Below are 26,293 nucleotides of genomic sequence, written 5' to 3'. Positions count from 1 at the left end.
ACCTTGGAAGAAACATACCACCAAGACCAAGGCCTTAATTACCACTTGAACCAACTCCTAGGGGTTCAACTCTACCCATCAACTTTGAAAGATTTGAATACTTTGAGTCGCTGCCATCAAAGTTGAATTATTTACAGATCACAAATCGGAAGTTCTACCTATCAATGAAGAAACATACAGTGCAGTACGGTCGAAGATTTAGTAAAGGTAAAGGGTGACTAACCGGCTGGTATGTCTAAATTAAAGAGACACTGGACACAGAACAGAGAAAATTTTGATAAAGGTCATCATGTATGGACTCCTATACAGCCCTGTACTCGATGCTAACTTATAACCATTAATTAGATGCCCGGAAATCACCATCTCTTTAGCGGAGAATTTCGACAAAAATTCCTTCCCATGATTCTGTCCTTTCTATGTTTGCCTCTCTGTCTCTCTCCCCTCCACAGTGCACACCCACATCTATAAACTAAAGTTCAAAAGATTTTCCCAAGAGCCAAACACAGACCACTAGATACAGATTCCTGATCTCACAGATCATAATCTCTTTTTCAAGCAAACCAACTTCAAGGTCCGGCAGAGTCCAAACTTTACCATGCAGTTCTCGCCAACTGTTCTCATCCAAACCAGTTAAATAAATATATATCAGATAACCAAACCATTTTTGGATCAAAATGGGATCTGCAACATCTTCGATGGCTGCAAAATTCGCATTCTTTCCACCGGACCCGCCATCTTATAGCATTTATGTCGATGTGTCCACTGGGAAAATGAGGATGTCCGATGTTGTTCATCAGAGGGAGGACGTGGATGTGTTGAAGTTGAGCACCAAGAGAGGGAATGAGATCGTTGCTATGTACGTAAAGAACCCGTCTGCATCTATGACTGTACTTTACTCTCATGGCAATGCTGCTGATCTTGGCCAGATGTATCACATTTTCACTGAGCTTAGCCTTCACCTTGGCGTTAATCTGATGGGGTCGGTTTTACTTATTTTTATTTTTGAACCAAAAAAGAAATCAATGTTTTGATATAGTTTGGCATTTATTTTTCTTGGTTTTCCATTCAGTCAGAATCAGTATGATTTTTTGCTCGTTGCAGGTACGACTATTCTGGATATGGACAGTCGTCTGGAAAGGTAAATTCTCCCTATTCTCACCTCTAAGACGATCTCTGGATATTCTGAGTTAAAACCAGGGAGGTTGAGAACGTTTGATTAGCTCAGCATGCCTTTGGTCAGAGGAAAGATAATACAAAGTTTCACTTTTTAACATCTTGGAGCGTAGCCTATATGGGCATACCACATTCAATTAATGCACAAAAAATCCTCCATAGATGTGAAAAAAAATCTCATCTTTACCCTCGATTTGATAAGAAATTAAAAGAAACTTAATGCTGAGTGCTAATTTTCATTCCATAAGCACAAGCCTTCAATCATTGATTCGCCGCAACTGCATAATGTGGGGGAGTTATGTTTCTAAATTAATGGGATGCCGATCCTTATATAGAGCTTTAGATCGAAGTAGTGAAATGGTAATTATGTTTTATGTTGTAGCTTTTGCTTTCTAGCCATTTTTACTCGGTTTCTTAACCAATTTAGATTAGGAGTTTAGGCAGAGTACTGAAATATCTGGTGCATCTGTACAAAACTAGGCAAGTGAGCAGGACACATATGCGGACGTAGAGGCTGCTTATAAATGCCTTGAAGAGACCTATGGAGTGAAGGAGGAAGACATAATATTGTATGGCCAATCGGTTGGAAGTGGACCAACTCTGGAACTAGCTATCCGTTTGCCTCGATTGAGAGCTGTGATTCTTCACAGTCCCATCCTGTCTGGCCTGCGTGTCATGTACCCAGTTAAGCGAACATTCTGGTTTGACATATACAAGGTTTTGCCCCCACTTCTCGCTTTCAAACTGTTGCTTTGCTCTTTTTACATGAGATATTGTCTTTTATTAAAAGGTTTCCCTTTATTTCTGTTGCAGAACATTGATAAGATTCCACTAGTCAATTGCCCCGTTCTGGTAATTCATGTGAGTGTACCTTTTGTTTGATCCTTCCATTCCAGTTATCACACATTGAGCATGCTCATTTCTTCCATGGCCTGATTACTTATCCTTTGTCCCTATATTGCGCAAAGGCTACATCACTCTGGACAAGTAAACGTATTTAACAGTTCTTGCCTTTTCATAGACGAAAATTAGGTAAGTTCCTGTGGTATAATATATATCCTGAAATGGAATCTACCTACATAGATTTCAGACTTCAGTGTTTTTCCTGAAAGCAGTCTCCCTTGATCACAGGAATGGCTATGGACCATCCTGCCTGGTCCATGCTACAGTGGTATATATAGAGGCTTTTTAAAGCCCATCAGTCTGTGTTTCCAGATTAAATTTTTTAGGATGTGACTCTGCATTGGCATGCGATGATAATTTTAGATGTTTATCATCTATGAAGTGACTTGACATCGTGTGAATGGCTAGAAAATCAACCACTTCATGCTGGTTATTAAGTTATTGGTAAACGTGACACCCAGTTTACGGCTTTAGCAACATGAAACTACTTGTTGTAGGACTCTGTACACCCGTTAAGTTCCAGAATTCTATTATCTTGCCCGAAACTTTTGACATAAAAAAAACTAATATAGTTATAGGGTTCCAGCAAGTGTTCGATTTGACACTGTTATTGGTAATTGAAGGGAACTGAAGATGAAGTTGTGGATTTCTCTCATGGTAAGCAGCTCTGGGAGCTTTGCAAAGAGAAGTATGAACCTTTGTGGCTTAAAGGAGGAAACCACTGCAACTTGGAACTCTATCCAGAGTACTTAAAGCATCTCAGGAAGTTCATAACAGCGGTGGAGAAATTACCTCGTCTCCAATTCGAGTCTGGAGAAATTTCAGAACAATCAGAGAACTCATCGAGTGCCACGGAACAGAAGTCCAGAGCAAGCACAGACTATAGAGAGAAGTCTAGGCTAAGTATTGGGCAGAGAGAAAAATCAAGGCCGAGCACAGACAATAGGGAAAAATCAAGAACCAGCACAGACAAGAGGGAGAAGTCAAGAAGAAGCATGGATCGGTCTGGAAAGGCGAGGAACAGCACGGATCAATCGGAGAGAGCAAGGAATAGCTTCGACCGGTCAGTTGAACTAACATAAGAAATTTCAATCCATCTTCCAAACTTTTTTGTTTTCACTACCTTCTTGTTGCTGATTGGTTTTGCTATAAATGTGACTGACTTTTGAAACCAATAAATCATATGACAGCTTGGGAGACATGGTGAGATCAGTTGGATTATGCAATGTTGATTGTTTGAAGCAGACAGCTTTGGAGGCCTGAGGTTTTAAGGATTCAGTTCTAGTGATTGTTGCTTTGTAAATTCTGTTACAGTTAAAATGTTTGGTTGACTGGTTCAGAAGTTCAACTGATTATCATATGTAAAGGCGAGAGACTTTCCAAGTGTTGATGTTGCTTAAAGGGAAAGTAGTAGTTGTTCTGGCACAAGCAATTTGAACCTGTTTCAGAATAAAGTCCATGTTGGCAGAATGATTTCTATTACAAACAATAAATAAGGCCTTTTCAGGTGCTACCAAAGACCAAAGTATTTTAAGAACTGCTATATCATATTATAGAAGAACTCAAATTTGCAGCTTAACCCAGCATTGCCAACAGTTTGTAGACTGTTCCTGAAATTGAGTGCAAATAGTCTGTAAAGGTTAGTAAGATGCCAAGTACTGTTAAGAACTGCTGCATTATCTTACTGAGAACTCCGGGTTGCAGCTAACCAAGCAGTGCCAACAGCAAGTCAATGTCCACTTAGGTTTGGTTCTGATCCCATCCTTAAATTGCGCGCAACTTGATTCTACGAGGCTGCACGTTAAGAATCAATTCAAGAAATGGGATTTCTTTTTTGGGAATTTCTTCAAGATTTGGCTAAAAAGTTAGTTTAGGGAGCCAATTGGAAACTGGAGAGCTTGTGAGTAGAAAAAACAAATTCACCTCTTTTTTCACCATGCATGGCATAAAAAATAAATAAATAAGAGATACAAATTTTAAGTAGGTAAATTTTACTTAAATTCTTTATAAAAAATGAGTCTCACTGAAAGAAGATTCAAGAGTAGCCCGTTCACTTTAATTGTTAGCTGTTTTTGTAACTTTTTTTTTATTTTTTTATTCATATTTTTCTAATATATTTAAATATTTCTAAAAAATAAAAAAATATATCAATATACTTAAAATTATTTCTTTAATCATTAAATAATATATATATTTTTCCGAGCAGTCGAGTAAAACCGTAAGAATTGGTGGGCAAAATAACATTTTTCCTAAAAATAATAGATTTTTTTAAATTTTATAAGGTGAAATTTATTTTTTTACAAGAGAATCGTGATTTGTTTACGTGAAATTTATATAAATTATTTTTCTTAAAAATAAAAATACGGCAAACCATCACATCAAACGAAGTATGCCTGTGAACAATGTTTTTCACTCTCCATTGTCTGGTCATCTTTAATTATACATTAATTACTTAAATATAGTCATTTAAAATGCTAATTTATAGGTAAATTATATTATCGATTGAGAGTTTGAAAATAATATTAAAGATTTTATTTATAAAATTTAAAATACCTTCATCTTTCTTTATAAGGAAAAAATAGAAGAATATAATTATAATAATATTTGTCAAATAATATATTTTTAGAGTAATACTAAATACATCATAAAGTGATAGAGTACATGTATTTATTTAAAATAAATTGAAGTTTATTATTAAAAAAATAAATTTTTTATATAAATTTTATATTTATTTTTTTTAAAAAAAAAAAACGATATTTACACATTTTATAATTTTAAATATTATTTTTATATTTTTATCGATGTGCAAAAATTAATATTGAAAAGAGTTTCTAATATTTCGTATTAGCATATTTGACTGAAAATAATGAGGATATAATCATAATGACTGAAAAAATGAATTTGTTTTTCGCATTGTAAAGAAAAGAAGAAATGAAGCTGATATTGTGTTATGCTGAAATGGCAACATCCAGACCTTACAATTCCACGCAAATGGCTCCAAAACACAGGCCTCAACCCTTCCGCCGTTTCTAGAACCCTCTACCGTCCCCATCTTAAACCCCTCTCTAGGGTTTTGCTCCATTCTCACTCTTTCCCATCACAAAGATAAGAAGGAGCCCCAAAATTGGTCTTCCTCCTCCAACGAACTTTCTTTAGGGGTAAATGGCTCCGGTGCTTAATAGAAGCTTGGCCACTGCTTCTCTTGCTTCCCTTCCCTCTTCATCTCCCTTTTTAGTGAGAAACAGGAACGGGGTTTTAAATCTCAGAAGCTCTTTTTTGCCACAAAATGGTCCCAAAAAAGGCTTTTATTCTGCTGGGTTGAAGTGGAAGATTGAGAGAAGGGATAATCGAGTCGCGGTGCGGTGCGAGGCTGCGGTGGCCGAGAAAGAGGCTTCCGAGTCTTCTGGTGAAAAGTTTGAGTACCAAGCGGAGGTGGGTCTCTTTAGACTGCAATGAATTGCAGGCCTTTTGGGCTTTGGCTGAAGTGTTATCTCGCTTATACTCTTGTTTTGATTCTGAGAAAATATGGGAGATGAAAGTTAAAGTTGGGATTTTGGCCACTGCAACTTAAACCAATCTTCTTACTGCTGCTTGGCAGCTCAATTATTCTGTGCGAAAAACTGAGGCGGCGTACTGACCGTAATATCTGTTTTTCCTCGGTATCTTTTGCGAAAGTTCATTTTTAACAGAAATAAAAAAATAAAAGTTGTTGGAGAATTTGTGGGTTTTGTAGTAGTCTTCAACTTGAGAAATTATTGGACCTTTCGTCTATTCATGTTTGCCTTTTTTGTGTGCTTTTGAGGCTTAAATTTTTAATGAGTTTTGAATTGAAAGTTGATATATCAAAGCAAATTGCAGGTTAGTCGCCTGTTGGATTTGATAGTTCATAGTTTGTACAGCCACAAGGAGGTGTTCCTTCGAGAGCTTGTGAGGTGAGCTAAGCACATGCTCTTTCTAAGTCAGACTTACTTCCGGTCATACATTCTGTACTGAAATACTGCTTTGGTTTCTGCTTGTACGACTTGCACACTAGTGTGTAGAGTCACTTACTCACTAGTTTGTAGAGTCGAACTTAATCTGTGGGCTTTAGTTGAGGAACGTATAGCTTATTTGGAAAGGCTCCCTTTTGTGTTTCTCATCTGCCGAAACCATATGTTTCCTATATGTAATTTTAGATTTGCACTTATCAGTGTGCATGCTTGGGTCTTCAGTGAGTGGTCGTGTTTTGTTTTCTCCTGTATGTTCACCTCAGTTCTATTCTTATGTTCCAGTAATGCAAGTGATGCTTTAGACAAGCTGAGATTCTTAAGTGTGACTGAACCCTCACTGCTTGGGGACTCTGGTGAACTAGAGATACGTATCAGACCGGATCCAGACAATGGAACAATCACCATAACGTATGTGAAGCTAAATTGTAGTCCAATATTTTCCTGGACAACTTCTGAGTTGTTTGAGATGTGATTCCCTGAATTTGCAGAGACACTGGTATTGGAATGACCAAAGAAGAGCTCATTGACTGTCTTGGAACTATTGCACAGAGTGGCACTTCAAAGTTCTTAAAGGCTCTCAAGGTAATTCATACGCATTTGCATGTGAATTGCATTATTTGCACAGCTTTTTTCTGTGTGATTGCGTTTTATGCTCTTGAAGCTTAATGTCTCAGCCTTATTTGTTGTTAGGAAAATAATGATCTTGGGGCAGACAATAGTCTGATTGGTCAATTTGGTGTGGGGTTCTATTCTGCCTTTCTTGTTGCTGAGAAGGTGATTATCATAATTTTTTTAGCTTCTTGCAATTTCCTTTTCCTGTTGCTTGAAGCTTAGGATGTGAATTTTTATCCTGGGTGGCCAGTAATTGGGCTTAATTTGTATGCATTATATACAATTAGGTTGTTGTGTCTACGAAGAGCCCAAAATCAGATAAGCAATATGTTTGGGAAGCTGCAGCTGATAGTAGCTCATATGAGATCAGGGAAGAAACTGATGCTGAAAATATTCTACGTCGTGGAACCCAAATCACTCTCTATTTAAGGGTATGCAGCTATGCTTTATTTTCTAATGAGATTAGTTATGGAAAATTCTGCATGTGTGTGTCCTACTCTTGTTTGAATAGAGAAGAAAACTGGTAAATGGATCTACTTGAGATGTTGGATCTTGTCATTTATTTTGATGATTTCCTTGTTAAATCCTCTATCATTCATACTTATGTGGAATGACATGGAATAGGAGGGTGTATATCTGGTTGTTGGAAGCTTATTAGGGGGAAAAAAAAACATATTCTGCCATCCTGTGCCATGCAGCACAAATTAGAAATTGAAAATATTATTGGAATATTCTATTGAGTATATGCTTCGAAAAATTCAAAAAATCCTCATTCTGTTGTTTCATTTGCAGCCGGATGACAAGTATGAGTTCTCAGACCCAGCTAGGATTCAGGGTTTGGTGAAGAATTACTCTCAGTTTGTTTCCTTCCCCATCTATACATGGCAAGAGAAATCGAGGACTGTTGAGGTGAGATGCCTTAAACTCTCCCCTCTTACGAGGGAGTTTGTTGGAGAAATTGATTCTTTTTTTGTGTGTGTGCATGACATATTTATCTATTTAGTAAAACAATTAGCTACCTTTTTTCTTGCATCTTTTACTATGTGTTAATGATGTTACCCATTGTTATAGGATTATTGGTTCCCAAAAATAGTTGTTACCCTTAAAACATTTCCTTCTTGGTCATTGTGCTGAACAATCTTATTTTGTCTCATTATCTTTATTTCCTGATATGTTTTGACTTATCTTCTTCACCATTCATGGTTAAGAACCTAGTCTCTGATGGAATAAGGAAAAATTTTGTTATCCGGTCTTTACTGAATTGAAATTGCACAGGTGGAAGAGGAGGAAGAACCAAAAGAAGGAGAAGAACCAAAGCCAGAGGTAATTAACATGACATTCCTGATTTGGGCTTATTTGGTCATTTCACTTCTCTCTCTCAGCACGAATGAGTGTATTACTGTACTTTTGACCAGGGTGAGAGGAAAAAGAAGACTACTAAAACGGAGAAATACTGGGACTGGGAATTGGCCAATGAGACAAAGCCAATTTGGGTGAGTTTAACCCGTGTCTGCTTTCCAAGTTTATGGTATATGGTATTGAGTATCTTTTATAGTGATGTGGCTTAATGGCTTGAATTTTGCGCAATCTCTTGTACATTTAGTTTCATATCCTCTAGCTTACATATTCTGGTCTGCTGTAGATGCGGAATCCAAAGGAAATCCAGAAGGATGAGTACCAAGAATTCTATAAAAAGACTTTTAATGAATTCTTGGACCCAGTTGCATACACTCACTTCACCACTGAGGTGTGTAGATGTTTTCATTTATCTACATATGGAGTACCTGCAATTATGAATATAAATTCTAAATTTACTCTCAAAACTGTGCAGGGTGAGGTTGAGTTTAGAAGTGTCCTGTATATTCCTGGTATGGGTCCTCTTAACAATGAAGATGTAATTAATCCAAAAACAAAGAATATACGCTTGTATGTGAAGCGGGTATTTATCTCGGACGATTTTGATGGCGAGCTGGTAAGTTTTACCATATTAAATTAGACTCTATGACGTTGCATACTGATCCTTGCTTGCTTTAATTTTTTGGTCGTACAACTGAACTAAATTTTGGTGTTTGTTTTGCAGTTCCCACGCTACTTGAGCTTTGTGAAGGGTGTTGTGGATTCAGATGACCTTCCTCTCAATGTTTCTCGAGAGATACTTCAAGAAAGCAGAATTGTAAGATCGAATCTGTCAACACTTATGTAGCATGCTCCCAAAAAAAATTCATAGATGTGCACATGTGCACATTATGGTAAACTAATTTTCAATTTGTGAGGATCCCTGTGCCCACTGTACAGGATTTAAAATTTTTTGGAATCAAGATATTTTTTTTGATCGGTAAATAAGATTTTATTGATCAAAAGAATAGGCAAAAGCCCAAGTATACGGGAAATGTTTGGGGTGAGAGAGGCTCGAACTCTCTCAAAAGAATAGGCAAAATTTTTTGGAATCAAGATATTATTGCATGTTTCTTATCTCCATGTGCTTGATACTTTTAGGTGCGAATAATGAGAAAGAGACTTGTCCGGAAAACATTTGACATGATTCAAGAGGTCTCAGAAAGTGAAAATAAAGAGGTCCATATCTATTAACCTTTTTGTTTCCTTTCTAGGTCTGAATTGAGGCTGCTCATTTATGGACTGACAAATTTAATTCCAGGACTACAAGAAATTGTGGGAGAATTTTGGCAGATTCCTAAAGTTAGGATGCGTTGAGGATTCTGGAAATCACAAGCGCATAACACCGTTGTTGCGGTTTTACACTTCCAAAAGTGAGGAGGAGCTGAAAAGCTTGGATGATTATGTTGAAAACATGGGTGAAAAGCAAAATGCTATCTATTACTTGGCAACAGACAGCTTGAAAAGTGCCAAGAGTGCTCCTTTCTTGGAGAAGCTGATTCAAAAAGACATCGAGGTAAGTATTCTATCGGGATTTTGGTGGGACTATAAGCTCAATACTTACAGAAGAAATTCTGGGTTAGAAATGTTGTAGATAAGTTTGTGGATGTGCTGGGGAATTTTTGCATGTCAAAACACTTATCACATTTGTATAGGAAAACTTATTTGGTACTTATTAAAAAAAAAAAAAAAAAAAAACTTATTTGTTATTTTACCCTTTCTGAAATTACTATTCTCATTAATTGCATTTAACCAACCAGGCAACCATATGCTTCAACCCGCATTATACGCTGGGCCATTTGTTGAAGATAAGAGTACATTGAACCCATATAAAGTTTTACCATGAACTGATGTGGGTTATATATTTTAGGTTCTGTACTTGATTGAACCTATAGATGAAGTTGCCATCCAGAACCTGCAGACATACAAAGAAAAGAAATTTGTTGACATTAGCAAAGAAGACTTAGAGCTTGGTTAGTACTTTCGTTTTCCCATGTGTCACTGTTGACAGCACTTATTTTAAGAGGTTCATTATGGTATCTCTTGTGATTTTGTTGTCCATCTTTCATGACTGTGCTTTAGGTGATGAGGATGAGGTGAAAGAAAGGGAAACAAAACAAGAATATAATCTTGTCTGCGATTGGATAAAGCAACAACTTGGTGATAAGGTAGCAAAAGTCCAAGTCTCAAAGCGACTAAGCTCCTCTCCCTGTGTGCTTGTTTCTGGAAAGTTTGGATGGTCTGCTAATATGGAAAGGTCAGTTGTGGGCTTTTAACGTTCAGACTACGTAATCAAGAGCTATGTTGTTGATCCTCGTGATAAATGTTGGTGATTGTGCGTTATTCAATGAAGGTTTAAATGATTTGCTTTTCCACTGTTTTGTAGATTGATGAAGGCTCAGGCTCTTGGAGACACTTCAAGTTTGGAGTTCATGAGGGGAAGGAGAATATTGGAGATTAATCCAGATCATCCCATCATCAAAGATCTCAATGTGAGACAATTTGACTCTGCTAATTACACAATTCTGAACTACTCTTGATACTGACCAACAGTACTCTGGTGTTGGTATTCTACTTGCAGGCTGCATGCAAGAATGATCCTGACAGCACTGATGCCAAGAGAGCTGTTGACCTCTTGTATGATACAGCATTGATCTCTAGTGGATTCTCGGTAAGCCCATCCAAAGATTTTTCTCATATAATATGGCTTGCATCACTTCACGTGGCTTGATATTATTTGAATTTCTTCCTTCAATGATGCAGCCTGACAGCCCAGCCGACTTGGGAAATAAGATCTATGAGATGATGGCAATGGCCCTTGGAGGAAGATGGGGCAGATTAGAAGAGGGAGTGGCAGATGCACCCCAAGATGATGCTGCAGAATCCAGTGTGACAGATGGCGAAACTTTTGAAACACAAGTGGTTGAACCATCTGAAGTGAGGACAGAGAATGATCCTTGGAGTAATTAAACGTCATATTTTGGAAGTATTTCATTATTGTTTAGGAAATAATGCATGGGAAGAGAATTGCAAAGAACTTATTTTGGGGGGATGTAAGAGAGTAGACTGATTACCTAGTGGGAAAAGAGAGTTTTGCTGGTTGCGGTTCGTGTAAGTTTTACAAATGGGTTCCTGACAGTTGATTTTGATAGGGAGTTGAAGGTCCACTGTTTGGGACAGGCTAGCACGACATCATTTCTTTTGGTGCCCCTCCTTTCATTTGCATTTCATTGACATAGAATCTGGTATGTAAGATGAAAAATGACTTCAATTTTTGTATCTGTTGCCTAAAGATACCACTTAGAACCACTCAAACGGAAAAATTTAGACTCGGTTGCACGAAATGAATAAACTTTTAAACCCTCCTGAAGTAACGATTGTTCTAGTTTCCTCCAATAGCACATTTACAACAAAGAAAAGAAGATGAAAGGTAAGATAGGGAAGTGATAGGCTGTTTTCTTATGGTAGAACCATTCATCTTGACGTTGATGATGCTGAGAAGGCAATAAAAACAAAGTGTATCCTGATGATTGTATCCAACGTCACCCTAATGCAACTAAAATCAGGAAACGCTTGCAATAGGGTTGCCTTGTTGCGTTTTCAACGTCTGCCTTTGATTGCAGTATATAATGTTAGAAGCAGCAGCATTTAGGGAGTTTTGTTTCCTTTGATTCATGTTATCTAGGGATAAAGTGAGTAAAATATCTTGAAAAAAACCTACACTACAGAAGGAAAGGGAAAGGGTGTTTGGGATTTTTTTTTTTTTTCTTCCTGTTTTTCTCCCAGAGAATGGTCATCATAGCATGTGAAAAAGCAATCATCTGAAGCGAGTAAGAGAGAGCAGTTGCTATGGGGAGAGAGACGAGTATGCACTGTAATTTGACATATACATCTTCAACATAAAAAATAACATGTGAATTGATGGAGCTAACATGATACTCAAAATTAGTTTGAGTTGAATCAAAATGAATAGGTAAAGATGGGTTGGGAAGTTGTCTGTAACCCTTCAAAATGAATTTAGTAAATTATAATCTACATGACATGTTTGTACCTTAGATGAAATATAAAATGAATCAATTGATATAATTTGATATTATTAGATATGTAATGATGAATACTGAATTATTACTTTATTTCGCTATAAAATGTTTTAGTCAGAAAAAGATTTTATAAAAATAAATCTATAAATTGACGTAATTTGATGTTAGATTTTAAAATAATTAAGTAAAATTAAAATTATTAGAGTGTCATAATTACATTAATTAATTTAAAATAAATTATAAAATAATTATAGGTGTATCGTTAGCTGACTTGCTTTATCACTTCTCGTATGTAATAACATTACATTTCAACAAGTTCGGGTTTTGGCCCAGAAAACTAAAACGGGTCAGAAAACGGGTCGACTTTTAAAACCTCGAGAACGAAGTGCGACGTATAGGTTTTTAGGAGGGTTTAAAGGCGGCTATAAAGTGATCTCCGTTGTTCTCCTTCCATTGCTCGAGATCTCACAGTTTTCCTTAATAAATCTTTCTTGTTCCAAGTTTTTTGTCTCACCCACTCTCTCCCATTGATTCAAATCGAAGAGAAACTTGGCTTTTTAATGCCCCTTTTCATATTTTTTTTAATCTGCTTCTTTCACCAACGAGCTTGATTCCTCTGTTATTTTTGGGCAATTAAGCTAAGTATCCACTGAAACATGTGGAGGAATTTATCTAAACAAGTTTCTCCAAGAAAGATAATTTTTTACTCCGAATCCTCTTGCTCTTGTTTACCTTCTTCTTCTTCGTCATCCAGTTCTGGAAGGTGTTTTCGAGACTCGAATTTTCTCGAGAAAATCAGACCTTCCGAGTCGCCTAAAGGTGTAAATTATTGGTTTCCGGCTTTGGCTTTCGGTCAATATGGCGTATTATCTTCTCAGACTAATGGATTGAGACGATCCAGCCTCGCGAATTCAAATTACCCGTTTGGTTTTTCTGGGAATTATAGCTGTGTGATAAGTTATGCAAGTGCTGCGGAGGCTATTGCTTCCGAGGAAGACTTGTCGGGGTCAGATGAAGTGCAAGAACTGTTGGAGGAAATGATTAGAGAAGACAAGGTGTTGGAGTCCCTTTCAAGGCAGCCGAAGAAAATGGTGGCGGGTATGGGGGTAACGAAGTATAATATGCTTCGAAGGCGACAGATAAAGATGGAGACTGAGGCATGGGAAGAGGCGGCCAAGGAGTACCAGGAGCTCCTGACGGATATGTGCGAACAGAAGCTCGCACCTAATCTTCCATACATGAAGTCTTTGTTTCTGGGTTGGTTTGAGCCCTTGCGGGATGCCATTGCTGAGGATCAAGAATCTAGCAAGCAAAAGAAGCACAAACCTTCTCATTATCCTCATTTTGGTCAATTACCGGCGGATATGATGGCGGTCATTACAATGCATAAGCTGATGGGATTGTTGATGACTAATACCGGAGGAATAGGCAGTAGCAGGGTCGTGCATGCCGCTATCCAGATAGGCGAAGCAATCGAACATGAGGTGTGTATATTTAGGTTTTTTATTTGCCATTATTACTTTGCTTTAATTTGGTGGAAAATATTTTTCTTAAAGCAAATAGTCAGTGTTAAACAAGTGGAAACAAAGCCGTTGCCTTATATATATATATAAATATATATATATATATATATTTGTCAATTTCCATACTAAAACTTTTTTTATTGGCCCTGGGTGTCTGAGAACAAAGTTCCAACTAATCCTGGAGTTGCACAGGCGCTCGGCAATGAGTTTTTCTCAAGTGCACTTTGAGTAATTCAAGGGCAAGTTCCCCAATCCAATGGCCCATAGAAATTGTTTGTACTTAAGATGATTTGAACCTTAGACTTGGAGGGAGCATTCTACCAAGACCAAGGCTTTTACCACCCGAGCCAACCCCTAGGAGTTTTCATACTAAAACTTGTGGGTAGAACTCCAATTTTTGTGCCAAGCGAACCTTTTCTTATATTTAATAATAATACTTTTTAAAAAGTGGGAAAGGCGCAATGTAGTACACAAGGAGTATATAGAGAGACACCTATCCAGAGAAGAAAAAGATACGAGAAAATCATGCCAATTTGCCCACATGAGAAGGGTATGGATAAAATACAGTTTGAGATTTCCCAAAGTCTATAAAAACCATCTTTCACACTGCAGCGATCTGCGGATTGCCAATGCCAAGCAAGTTGAATCTGTTATTGTACTAGAAGATCATTAATGTAGTTCAACTTGGTCATTCTTATCGGAATTTTCCAATCAGTGGGACAGCTTGTATTTTCTCAAAACAGGTTTATGGGTTGTTTGCCCTACACTTCCTCATCATCAGGAATTGGAAATATTGTGCTTTTTTTTTTTTAATAAGTAATCCAAGATTTTATCACGAAATTGGCGTAGCCCGAGTAAACATGAAGTAGACAAGAGCCACACCTAATTAGGGATAGAAAAAGATACAAGATCATGAAATCAACCCATCAAAATCTGTAAAAGCTGCCCTAGTTAGGGAAGTTTTGTGGCTTTTATGGAAAATCATGAATTTATGATTTCCCTGAGCAGGCTGTCCAATTTATTGCCATTATCTCTCATTGGAGGCTTATATTTGATCATTTCTCATGTACCAGGCCAGGATACACAGGTTTTTGGAGAAGACAAAGAAGAAGAAGAAGAAGAGCACAACAGTAAATAAAGCAGAAGGCAAATCTAATGATGAAACAGATAAGAAACCAGAAGGTGAATTTGATCCCATTATTGATGGACAAGAAAAGCCAACCAAAGAACAAGAGAAATTAAGGAACAAAGTAACTAAACTGATGAAAAAGCAAAAGGTGCGTCAAGTAAGGGGAATACTGAAAGAACAAGATGACATGGAACCTTGGGGTCAGGAAGCTCAAGTTAAGGTTTGTGATGTCTGTAGTTGTAAATGTGGCAATCATATTGTTAGCATTGTCATTATACCTGGTTGTTGTATTTTCCAGGTTGGCTGCCGCTTAATTCAATTGTTGACTGAAACGGCCTACATACAACCTCCAATCGAACAATTAGGAGATGGTCCACCAGAAATTCGGCCAGCATTTGTACACTCCCGTAAAACTTTGATGAATGAAACACAGTGAGAAAGATTGCATCCCTATTTAATTTAATCCCTCTATATTTCTCTGCCCCCCCACTCCAATCTATTATATATATATATATATATATATATATATATAACCCCCTTTTTTTACCATTTTATCAACAGTAAGTGCAGCAGGAGATATGGTGTTATTGAATGTGACCCGCTAGTTTGCAAAGGACTTGAGAAAACTGTAAGTAGACAACAAGCTTCCTTGAACTGTTTGTATATTATTTTCGTTATCATTTTTACTTGTAAATTTCTTTATTGTGATAGATTGAAAATGCAATGAAGAATTTCATTGTAAATTGTTCTATCCGTGAAGTGTAACAATAGTTCTACTTTCTCATGTCAAAACAGGCTAGACACATGGTTATTCCGTATATGCCTATGTTAGTGCCTCCTCTAAAGTGGAGAGGGTATGATATCCAACCTTTCTTTAGTAACATTTTATAGCTATTTGGTTATTTTAACAGGTTATTATTCCAATTAATGTTCATTTGAAAGCAACTCCTAGGGGTTGGCTCAAGTGGTAAAGGCCTTGGTCTTGGTGGTATGCTCCTTCCAAGGTCTAAGGTTCGAATCCTCTTGAGTGCAAACAATCTCTAGGGGCTATTGGACTTAGGGATTTTTCTCTTGAATTACCCAAGGTGCACTTGCGGGAAACTCCTTGCCGAGAGCCTGAGCATCCTTGGGATTAGTCGGGACATTGTTCTTGGACACCCGGTGCTAATAATAAAAAATAAAAAATTAATGTTCATTTGAAAGCTAGCTAGATTTACTTTGAGGGTTGTAAGCTGAGTCTATTTTTTGGTTTTTAGTAATTTTGCAATGTTTTTGCAGGTATGACAGAGGGGCATACTTGTTTTTACCATCCTATGTAATGCGAACACATGGAGCAAAACAACAACGTCAAGCACTTAAGAGGGCTCCAATGAATCAATTAGAACCTGCTTTTGAGGTGAGAGCCCTGTGTTTTGTTCTTTCTGTTCCTTATCTGTATTTATGCTTTGGCGTGATGCTTAGTTCATTATCAACTTGCCACGTGTGGAAGGCCTTGAAAGCTTCATTCTTTGCTCATATGTTAGCTACTTGTGAGGATCTTACAGCTTGGCTGTTGGTTGTTTACACTAATGCTGTAATTGTTTTATGAAGTAGGCTCTGGATACCCTTGGAAATACGAAATGGAGGGTAAACAAAAGAATACTTAGTGTGGTGGACAGAATATGGGCTAGTGGAGGCGGTCTTGCTGATTTGGTTGACCGTGAAGATGTGGGTAACAGCTTGTTTTCCTTTTCATCTGTGCATACTTTTTTCCACCCTTTTGAATGAAAGAAGCCTTTTTTTTTTTTAATTCAAGTAATTGAAGATTATAATAAAAAAACACAAAAGGTGTAGCCTGAGTACACATGAAGCATACATGAAACTTCTCTTAGTCAACAACAACTCTATTGCTTCCTTGTCACTTAAAACTGTCTGTTAAAGCAACTATGCTTTTTTGTTTATATTAACCATCCTTCTTCACTTTCCCAAAATAGGTTCCTTTGCCAGAGGAACCAGACACAGAAGATGAAGCAGAAATTCGGAAGTGGAAGTGGAAAGTCAAAGCCACAAAAAAGGAGAATAGCGAGAGGCATTCACAGCGGTGCGATATAGAACTTAAACTTGCTGTAAGAGCTTCCTTGATTAGTTGAATTTGCTTTGTGTTGTTGAATGTTACAAGAGATTGTGTATTAATTGTTTTGATTTGGAAGCAGGTTGCTCGGAAGATGAAGGATGAGGAAGGCTTCTACTACCCACATAACCTTGATTTCCGAGGTCGTGCGTACCCCATGCACCCATATTTAAACCATCTTGGTTCTGATATATGCCGAGGCATCCTAGAGTTTGCAGAGGGGCGCCCTCTTGGAAAGTCAGGCTTAAGGTGGTTGAAGATACATTTGGCAAATCTGTATGCTGGAGGTGTAGACAAGTTGTCCTATGAGGGTCGGGCAGAGTTTACTGAGAGCCATCTAGATGATATCTTCGATTCTGTGGACAGGCCTCTTGAAGGAAAGAGGTGGTGGTTGAGTGCTGAGGATCCTTTCCAATGCTTGGCAGCTTGTATTAATCTCTCAGAAGCGTTGAGAAGCTCCTCTCCAGAAACTACTGTTTCACACATGCCTGTCCACCAAGTAACTTTTCTCACTCTGGTCCCCAATTTTAATATTTTAATGTTTATGTGGATTATCAATCTTATAAAAAAAAATGCGGATTATCAATCTTCTAAATATATACATGATGCTTTGATTTCATTTTAAGAAAGTACTTAAGATTGAGTATACTTCCTGTGTATTTGGGCTGTGCCTATTTACTAGTTTCTTTTTTTTTTTTTATCAGTAAAGAAACAAGTTAAAGTTTCAATAAAATTTTATATTACTCATAAAAAGAAAAGAAAAAAGAAAGTACTTAAGATTGTACATCCTTCTTTTGTTACCTATCAAAAATTAAGACTGCACTTCCTTGCTTGAAACTTTTAAATTTTTTATTGGACATGATAAAATATATTTCATGGGTTAAAAGAGAAAAGTTAGCAGAAAGAGTTGTCATTGTATAACTTAGAACTAAATTTGGGATGCTTTTATGCATAAATTTATACATTTCTCTATGCACGCTTCTGCATGTCTGTGTGGCTTGGTTCTGCGTGTGTTTCATTTGGCAGAGATGAGGTTACAGTTTCTCAAATGGTGGGTTTTCTTTTTATAGACTTTACCAATCTGGCAGTGTCTGATTGACGGCAAACATTCCTAAAATTCTTCAAAGTCTTTAGCAGGTCTAAGTTCTATGGAGGGTAGAGGGTATCACCTCTAACTGGCATGCTAAAAAATTACTGAAGGCACACATGATTCTAATGCAATTTACACTTGCCAAAAGAGTTTATCTGTATACTCTTGAATTTTGAAATTTTATGGAAAAAAAGAAGTAAAAGGTGTAGCCCAAGTACACTCAATTAGAAATAGAAAACTCTAAAAAAATTTGCAGTGATATTTTGTTGCCTTTTCTTTTAACGAGTTTCTTAGAGAACTTCGTACTAACAGATAGATAGTTCATGAAGTGTTACATTGACAGTACCTAGCCTTACACTTGCAGTTATATTTTACAAACCCATAGTTAAGTTTTCTTGTCCCATGCTATATATTTATCTTTTTCTTCTCTCTCTCTCTCTCTCTTGCAAGGATGGTTCATGTAATGGCTTACAACACTATGCTGCCCTTGGGAGGGACAAGGTAAAAAGCTTCTCTAATTGTTGGGATCTAAGAAAGGTGCAGTACATATAAGTTGCACAATGCAGCTGTCTCTGTGGGATATGAAAGTATGGTTTAAACTGATTAGAACGGTTGATTTTATATGTACAATCTTGTATATGAAATTAATGATCTTTTTGGCTTTAAATTTGAAGGTTTGAAACTTCCATTATTTGATATAAACTATATGATGATTGAAAAAACATTGAAATGAGTTGGTTGTGGTTCCAAAATTTGCTTATATTGACCCTTGGCTGATCCAAATACCTCCAGGGGATTACAATATTTCTTAGGCTTCTTAAAATCTTAGCAATCTAATTTCTGAAATTTTTGTCTGACATTGGCATATTGTCCTTCCCACGTGCCTATGATTTATTTTTAATTTTTATTAAATTGCTTTGATCTCATAGTTGGGAGCAGCTGCAGTAAATCTTGTTGCGGGAGACAAACCTGCAGATGTTTACTCTGGAATTGCTGCCAGGTAAGCATCTCTCTCTCTCTCTCTCTCCCCCCCCCCCCCAAAAAAAAAGTTGCAGCGTGTGAAGAGTTGTGCTCAATGAGGCACCCATAAACAGTGGCTGCTGCAAGTGTTTCTAAACGGTGGCTGTTGCATATTTCTTGAACTACAGGAATGCTATGTTTTGATGGGAGAAAAAGAGTAATTTTTTTTAAGAGAGGAGAACATGTTGGAAGGAAATAAAAATAGATTATGCAGCAAATGTTTTCCAATGAATTGTGAAAAAATATAGTGAAACCTTAACGAAATGAGGAAAGAATCTGTGTTGTTCACAAGTTGCAACTTAGTTTAAAAAATAACATATTTCCTAATAGGGTAAAACAAGAGATTCTTCATTTTTTTCTTCAATCAGTATAGAATCTTTAGGGGCCATGGGGGATTTTTCCCTTTAATTATCTGAGGTGCACTTGCGGGAAACTCCTTGCCGAGGGCCTGTGCACCCCCGGGATTAGTCGGGACGCTGTTCTTGAACACCCAGTGCCAATCAAAAAAAAAAAAAGATCAATTTTGTTGAAATTTACTTTGTACTGAATTAAGACAAGGTCCTTGTTGACTTATTCAGGTCAGGTCCCTTGTTATATTATTAATTCAAAGACAAGAACAAATAAACTAGATGGTGCCAGTAACACAGATGTCGAATTGCTTAAGTTCTCCAAAAGCAATATTTTTAAGGACAAAGCTTTCCTCTAAACTAAGTTGGAAGAAATTCCTTCAAACCAATCTATTAAATTACCAAGTGTTCTTTGAACATGTGAGATTATCATTTTTTATAAAGAACGTGTGAGAAACCATTAACTTATTGTCCTTTAACATCTGAAAACCCTTCTCCCTGTTAGTCTAACACGGTTAATCCTATTAAATGACATGTGTCTCTCATGACAATTAATAAACTGATTTTGAGGAATTCCCTCCAAACTAGTTAGGAGGAAATCTTTGTTCTATTTTTCACCTATTCAATTGTTTCAGCTGGTGCTTATAGCTGCATAATGCTCTTTCCTAAAGGAGGTCTTAGGGTTCAAGTCAGGAACAGATAGGGATTCAGAAGGTTACTGTACCCAGTAGGGCCAGTACCCAGATCAGGATTTAGCTTCTATTGCCTTTTCATAAAAAACTTGTTGAAGCTCATTGTTGTGCTTGCAGAGTCCTTGACATCATGAGGAGAGATGCGGAGAAAGATCCAGCAACTAATCCAAATGCATTGCACGCAAGGCTTTTAATCAATCAGGTTTTTCTATAGTTACTTGTCAAAACATTTTGGTGTAAAATCTTGGTCAAGATTATGTTCTTTAATTGTGTTGTAGTAAACCTTAAAATTGTGCATAATAGTTTTAATGACACAGTTGACACTATTATGTTGTATATGAATTAGATGGCTTGGAGTTAGTAGTTACCATTTAAAGGAATTTCATTTTTTTTTATCGGTAAATAAAATTGTATTGATCATAAGAATAGGCAAAAGCCCAAGATATACAGGAGCAATGCCTAGGAGTGATGTTCTAGTGATATAAGAAATTCATGAATGGTCATATCATTAAAATCAATTACTAAAGGAATTTCATATAACACCAGTTGTTAGCAATTCCTTTTATCATTTTTCTAATTGTTTGCCTTTGTTACTGGCTAACTTTAGGTGGACCGGAAATTGGTTAAGCAAACAGTGATGACATCTGTATATGGTGTCACTTACATTGGTGCCCGTGACCAGATCAAGAGGAGATTAAAGGAGCGTTGTGCCATTGCAGATGATGAAGAAATGTTTGCTGCATCTTGCTATGCTGCAAAGGTAAAAGAATACAACTATCCTGTGAGTTTGTGCGACTGTGTGCCTACATGCTGACATGAGCATTGCGCCTATCGCTTGGCCTATATTTGGCTTTTATTGATTATTTCACTGCCTGAACAGACCACATTGACAGCATTAGGAGAGATGTTTGAAGCTGCAAGAAGTATAATGAGCTGGCTTGGCGATTGTGCAAAGGTGTGTCTACGGATGTGAATCCAGATCAGATGATATTTTCATGCCTGAGTTTGGGGTTGGGGTTGGGGTAAATTTAGATATCTTTGAATTCCTCGGTCAATGGAGTCAGAATATGATTCCAATAAGTTAGTGTTGCATTTGTATATTAGTGGAGGGTTAATTGAACACTCTTCCACTGAATTGGTTGGAGTGACTACTTTATTGCTCCATTGATAAATAGTTATGGTCTTGTCTTTATTGTGTTCTGGGTAAATATGGTTATCCACACTCTTCCCCTTAATTGGTTGGCATGACTCATTTATTTTTGTGGGGAAGGTTTAGTAAGACAGGGTCAGAACAGTTTTGTTTGGAATGCAGCTCTCATTTGCCACATATGGATGATTTGAAACGGAAGGAAAAATCACACATAATGGTGTTAAGTTTAAGTTTCATTCATTGGACCTTGTATGAATGATACATTGTTTTTAGCGATGTTTACATTTCTTTTGTGGATATGATCACTCCGCATTCTTAAACCCCTAGGGGTTAGCTCAAGTGGTAAGGGCCTTGATATGAGGGTCCTCCCAGGTCTAAAGCTCGAATCCTTGGGGCAAACAATTTTTAAGGGTCACGTCCCATCGGTGAGAAGCCGACAATTTACTTGGTTCGTGTAATGTGGGCGTGTTGCACAGGTCTAGGGTTTTATCGGGTAAAATGACGTGTTGCATTTGCAAGGTCTCGGGGTTTCTTGTCATAAAAAAAAAAAAAAAAAGAATCACTCCCCACTCTTATAAAATTTTGTATTGAAGAAAAAAAATGTTGAGGTTGCTTAGATCCTAGACCTGCTACCATGTGCCAAGTTTGCAAGAGTGTAGCAGAAGCAGAAACATTGATGAAAAATCGATATGGTTGATTGGTCACTGATAATTTGCTTTTGTGATTTAAAACCTTAGATGCCAAGTAATTTGTAAATCTATCTGCAGTTTTTAGCTCTCTCTCTCTCTCTCTCTCTCTCTCTCTCCCCCTCCCTCCCTCATCTACGATAAGGTTACTGTTTCTTGCAAAGGAAGATCTTTCTTGCAAAAGTCCGTCTTGTTTGATTTGTTTTGTTTCACCTCTCTCTTTTGATTTTTCTGGATTAAAAAAGTTGAGTTTTTCATATCAGAAAGGTTACTGTTCTGAGATTCTTTGTCTAGCATTGCTCAGAATAGTTGCCTGTGTCATGTTTGTCCTATTTATTTGCTATAGAAATGGACCTATTGGACTCCTACTTTATGGCCTGCTATCTTTTGGGTTGACCGTTCATGCATCATCACAGTAATACTGAACTATATTGTTCTAATCAAAGTAACAAGTGATGTCAGGTGAAGTTCTGGATTTTCTATTTGGTTAAATAAAATTGACAAAATTGTTTTTCTTGGCCCCTTGGTTAACATCGATATGCGGTTTGGAATTTTGGTTATCAAAAGTCTTTGTATCTGTGGCCAGCCATATATTCTCATTGTTGTGCAAACCACTTTTTCCATAGCAGCTCTCTTGAAACAATGTTGCTGGTTTTAAGCTATATACTTAATATTACCTCTAATGTCTTTTCATCACATACTGCTGACACCTAACTTTGAGCACTAAACAGGTTATAGCTTCGGAGAATCAGCCTGTGAGATGGACCACGCCTCTTGGGCTTCCTGTTGTCCAACCCTACCGTCAATTGGGAAGGCACCTTGTAATGCTCTAACAAAATTTTCGAACATTAAAATGTCTTATGTACTTTTATTGTTATTAGAATTACAAACAAATCCAACTTCAGTTTTTGGGGTGTCATTAAAACTGCTGGATTTTCAATGCAGATTAAGACTTCTCTTCAGGTGTTGACATTACAACGAGAAACTGACAAGGTAACCTTGTTTAGCATTTTTCATGTGTCTGCTTTCCTAATCCTGGCGACTTAAAAGGGAAGTGTTGAATACATGCCCAAGTCTATGTGTTATAAAAAGGGATGTTGATGGGTTTGAATCTGATGGAAGTTGTCAATTCTTCAGAGAGAGAGAGAGAGAGATCTGACTTGGTTCTGAATTGAATAATATTTGAAACCAAATCCAGCTGGTTCCACATTGAATCCAAACTGTTCACAGCCATACAACAAGTACTGTATGAAGCTTTCTTCATCCATATATCCCATATTCCTTAACTGGAGCTATCTTCAGCCATATATTTTATATATTTCCTCGTCTATGTATTTGAGATTCCTTAGCTGAGGCATTGTGCAGTCATTCTAATCCTTACTCTGTGATTTTGAAGTATCCCACATCTCATTTGTGAGTTTTAAGCTATCTGAGATCCAATCCCTTGATTGTTATTGTTTGGGCAACTTTTATAGGTGATGGTTAAGCGGCAGAGGACAGCTTTTCCCCCAAATTTTGTGCACTCGCTTGATGGTTCACACATGATGATGACTGCCGTTGCCTGCAAAAAGGCAGGCCTTAACTTTGCAGGTTTGAACTGGATTTCCTTTTTTTTTGCCATTATATATGTCGCAAACACGCCCATACTTGTGTTTGTGCTCATGTTTGAAATTTTACTGTATGATACCTATGCTTGCTTACAGGAGTCCACGATTCATATTGGACACATGCATGTGATGTTGATGAGATGAACAGAATACTGAGAGGAAAGTTTGTTGAACTCTACAAGGCACCAATACTTGAGAATGTAAAGTTATCATTACTTTTAGAACTTAGAAGTCCTCGAATTATGAGGAAATATCCCTCCTATTATGTACTTGTAATTTGTGATTTCTTATTTTGCTGTCAATGAGTTATGTATTCTCTGTTGACATCACACTGATCCTTTTTTTTTTTTTTTAAACCTTTTTGTAGTTGTTGGAGAGCTTCCAGAAGTCTTTCCCAAAATTGGAATTTCCTCCCTTACCAGAGCGGGGAGACTTTGATCTCAGAGATGTGCTGGAATCTCCCTATTTCTTCAACTAGTTTGAGGCAGATGCCTACTTTGGCAGTTTCCCTTATTAACTTGGACTCTCTATCTCTCTCATTCAGTGGAAGGTGATGACAGCTTAACTTTTTCATTCACTGGCATGCGATTGTGAAGGCAGATTAACACATCCAAGTGTAGAGAAAAATTTATGAAACTCAAGGTTTGGCTACCCCCATTCGGTTTCCTGTGCAACTACCAACAATCAGTTTGCTGTGGAATTCCTGTATATAAGTCAAAACAGAATGCATCAAGCCATTGGCAGAAGAGAAGATAACCCAAACTACGAGTTCTGCTCTCTATCTTCTGCATCAGCTACTTAAAAATTGCTTTGAGGAAATAAGATGCATGCAGCATATATTAGAAACAACACCCACCTCCAACAGTTATATCAACTAGGTCTAGGTTTACAATGGAGGACATCAAAGCTTCAACGGTAACCCTTGATTGGTGATGATTAAAACTGGTTCGTGAAGGGTGAAAGCTCTGGATAGATACCACAAGAAGGTTCTTTATCTTCAGAAACACTGAGCAGAAATCAGTTGGCTCATGGTCATTTTAGGCTCAGTTAGCCAATTGGATTGTTGGGTGTGTTTATTTAATAGGTATATTTGCCATCTCTCGTGTACAATCTGTTGTCGTACTAATTCCTGTTCGGCCCTTTTATTCTTGCTGTAATTCAAAGCAAAATTTTCCAATTCGTATTGAAGAAAGAAAAATAATGCAATTTGGAGTTGTCAATGGTTCTTGCAAGACATCTACGTCTAAAGTTCATCCCCTCCCAAGTGGATAAGCTTCCAGTAAAATAATCTTTATAATCTAGTGTTATTTGTAATTTTGGAATCACATATTTGTAACTTCTTGCCAATGATCTCTACGTGGGTCCTCTCTCACTCAACACGCAAATTTTTGGAAGCTTCAAGGTCTCTTTAAAATCAGTGCACTCCTTTGATTTTATTAACACCAATCATTTTGGATTTGAGCAATTCTACATACAACCGTAAAGTACATAAACGCCGCGTAATCATTTTGAAAAAGAGTGGGGTTCACTATAAAAAAATTAATTTTTTTATGTAGATCTCATGTTTTATTCATTTTTTTCAAAATGATTACGCGACAGTAACACAATTCACGGTTGCAAATAATCTAGGTCTTTGGATTTACCAATTTGTGTCTTTATAGTTTCTAGCTAACCATAAATTTATGTAGTTTATTGAGTTTTAGAAGTTAATAATCCTTTGAAGTTATTACTCTTGATGATGATGATGGGGTTAGTTTGTCATCAAACAAATTAGGAGAATGATGGGAGAGAAAATTGGAAATCAAGGTGCCATTATTGGTATTCCCTCAAAGGTTTTATACATTGTATAATGCTTCAAGGTATATTAACTTTTCGTAATGAATAATGATTTGTTATTTTCTTAAGCAACATGGATGAGAGGGATTCGAACCCCAAATCTCACTCTTGAGATTGCGGATTTGATGCTATTTAGAGTGTCATCAACTGATCACTGCCATGTCTAAGATTGTCTGACAGACAATTAGAAGAATTGCAAGCACATGTCTTGTTTTTTTTTTTTTGGATTAATTGTGTTTGAACTATTTGGTTAGTTATTATAAATGATGGATTTTTTTTTTATTTTTTACTGAAGTGTTGGAATTTCCAAATTCGACGAGTTTTTCAAATATTTTGGGTATTATTTGAGAATTGATAAACAGGAGGAGGAAAGTCCCAATTTTGGTGGAAACCATGCCCTTTTGGGTTCTGGGCATCACGTGAATGGTTCATTCTTGATGTGAAGGCAAATGGGTCAGCATGCAGCAGCCGTGGAGTTGGACAGAGTGGGGCGAGATGGTTTTCATGATGACCGGAGAGCAAGAAAGATTGGAGGATGAACAGATGATGCTGATAGCATAGAAAAAATGAATCGACGAACGTTTCTTACCTGCATGCATCAACTAACGTGCTTGACGTAAAACATGATAGAACCACAATCTTAAATTATGTACGAAATTTTCAAAGCAACAATCAGAAAATATAAACTACTGAATAATTTCAAATTAACGAAGAAGGCACTGTCAAAAAGAAAAGTCTAATCCCTCTTACCGAGTCATCTTGAAGGCCATCTCCCAAACGCCATTGATTAGTCAACTTAAATAGAAGTAATTAAAGTATAGCAAAGAAGCAGATTATATTTAATGCAGTTCACTGTAAAAGCAACGCATGCAGGTGATGTTGAAAAATACAGATCAAAATGCACCAATAAGCGATCTTGGCGTGAGAGTGAACTTCATGAAAGTAACCCTAAAGAAAAACAAATGTAAATTTTAGCTGAACTTTTCAAAGT

At 37.1% G+C, this 26,293-nt stretch overlaps 3 protein-coding genes across 3 annotated transcripts; all 3 read left to right on the top strand.

Moving 5' to 3' along the window:
* Positions 1-329: 329 nt before the first annotated feature.
* On the top strand, positions 330-3,589 carry LOC108989408 (alpha/beta hydrolase domain-containing protein 17B-like). Its single transcript, XM_018962985.2, has 6 exons — positions 330-979; positions 1,102-1,138; positions 1,654-1,890; positions 1,987-2,034; positions 2,700-3,139; positions 3,267-3,589. The coding sequence occupies exons 1-6, from the start codon at positions 675-677 to the stop codon at positions 3,337-3,339; spliced, it is 1,140 nt and encodes a 379-aa protein (XP_018818530.1). The 5' UTR covers positions 330-674; the 3' UTR covers positions 3,340-3,589.
* A 1,442-nt stretch (positions 3,590-5,031) lies between these two features.
* Positions 5,032-11,381, top strand: LOC108989413 (heat shock protein 90-5, chloroplastic). Its single transcript, XM_018962995.2, has 19 exons — positions 5,032-5,508; positions 5,935-6,008; positions 6,348-6,473; positions 6,554-6,647; positions 6,756-6,839; positions 6,965-7,108; positions 7,470-7,586; positions 7,953-8,000; positions 8,093-8,170; positions 8,320-8,424; positions 8,509-8,649; positions 8,758-8,850; positions 9,174-9,251; positions 9,334-9,588; positions 9,943-10,045; positions 10,155-10,329; positions 10,459-10,564; positions 10,654-10,743; positions 10,836-11,381. Exons 1-19 carry the CDS (start codon positions 5,239-5,241, stop codon positions 11,040-11,042), a joined length of 2,388 nt encoding a protein of 795 aa, XP_018818540.2. The 5' UTR covers positions 5,032-5,238; the 3' UTR covers positions 11,043-11,381.
* Positions 11,382-12,528: 1,147 nt separating this feature from the next.
* LOC108989412 (DNA-directed RNA polymerase 1B, mitochondrial) lies at positions 12,529-24,039 on the top strand. The gene is made up of 19 exons (XM_018962993.2): positions 12,529-13,596; positions 14,709-14,984; positions 15,063-15,196; positions 15,326-15,392; positions 15,560-15,618; positions 16,043-16,160; positions 16,358-16,471; positions 16,738-16,869; positions 16,957-17,373; positions 18,415-18,465; positions 18,894-18,964; positions 20,141-20,225; positions 20,631-20,783; positions 20,904-20,978; positions 22,591-22,680; positions 22,805-22,852; positions 23,335-23,449; positions 23,563-23,666; positions 23,834-24,039. Exons 1-19 carry the CDS (start codon positions 12,769-12,771, stop codon positions 23,942-23,944), a joined length of 3,048 nt encoding a protein of 1,015 aa, XP_018818538.2. The 5' UTR covers positions 12,529-12,768; the 3' UTR covers positions 23,945-24,039.
* Positions 24,040-26,293: the final 2,254 nt, after the last annotated feature.

This window comes from Juglans regia, chromosome 13 (assembly GCF_001411555.2).
Source record: "Juglans regia cultivar Chandler chromosome 13, Walnut 2.0, whole genome shotgun sequence".
In the NCBI taxonomy this organism is placed as follows: Eukaryota; Viridiplantae; Streptophyta; class Magnoliopsida; order Fagales; family Juglandaceae; genus Juglans; species Juglans regia.
The sequence above is the reverse complement of the archived record's forward strand: the minus strand, read 5'-3'. Positions and strand labels throughout refer to the sequence as shown.

Coding starts and splice junctions, on each gene's coding strand:
- LOC108989408 (XM_018962985.2), top strand. CDS start 675: ATGGGATCTGCAACATCTTCGATGGCTGCAAAATTCGCATTCTTTCCA. Junction 1,139..1,653: donor ATGGACAGTCGTCTGGAAAG/GTAAATTCTCCC, acceptor GTACAAAACTAG/GCAAGTGAGCAGGACACATA. Junction 2,035..2,699: donor GCCCCGTTCTGGTAATTCAT/GTGAGTGTACCT, acceptor TGGTAATTGAAG/GGAACTGAAGATGAAGTTGT.
- LOC108989413 (XM_018962995.2), top strand. CDS start 5,239: ATGGCTCCGGTGCTTAATAGAAGCTTGGCCACTGCTTCTCTTGCTTCC. Junction 10,330..10,458: donor TGGTCTGCTAATATGGAAAG/GTCAGTTGTGGG, acceptor ACTGTTTTGTAG/ATTGATGAAGGCTCAGGCTC. Junction 10,565..10,653: donor CCATCATCAAAGATCTCAAT/GTGAGACAATTT, acceptor TTCTACTTGCAG/GCTGCATGCAAGAATGATCC.
- LOC108989412 (XM_018962993.2), top strand. CDS start 12,769: ATGTGGAGGAATTTATCTAAACAAGTTTCTCCAAGAAAGATAATTTTT. Junction 13,597..14,708: donor GCGAAGCAATCGAACATGAG/GTGTGTATATTT, acceptor CTCATGTACCAG/GCCAGGATACACAGGTTTTT. Junction 14,985..15,062: donor GTCAGGAAGCTCAAGTTAAG/GTTTGTGATGTC, acceptor TGTATTTTCCAG/GTTGGCTGCCGCTTAATTCA.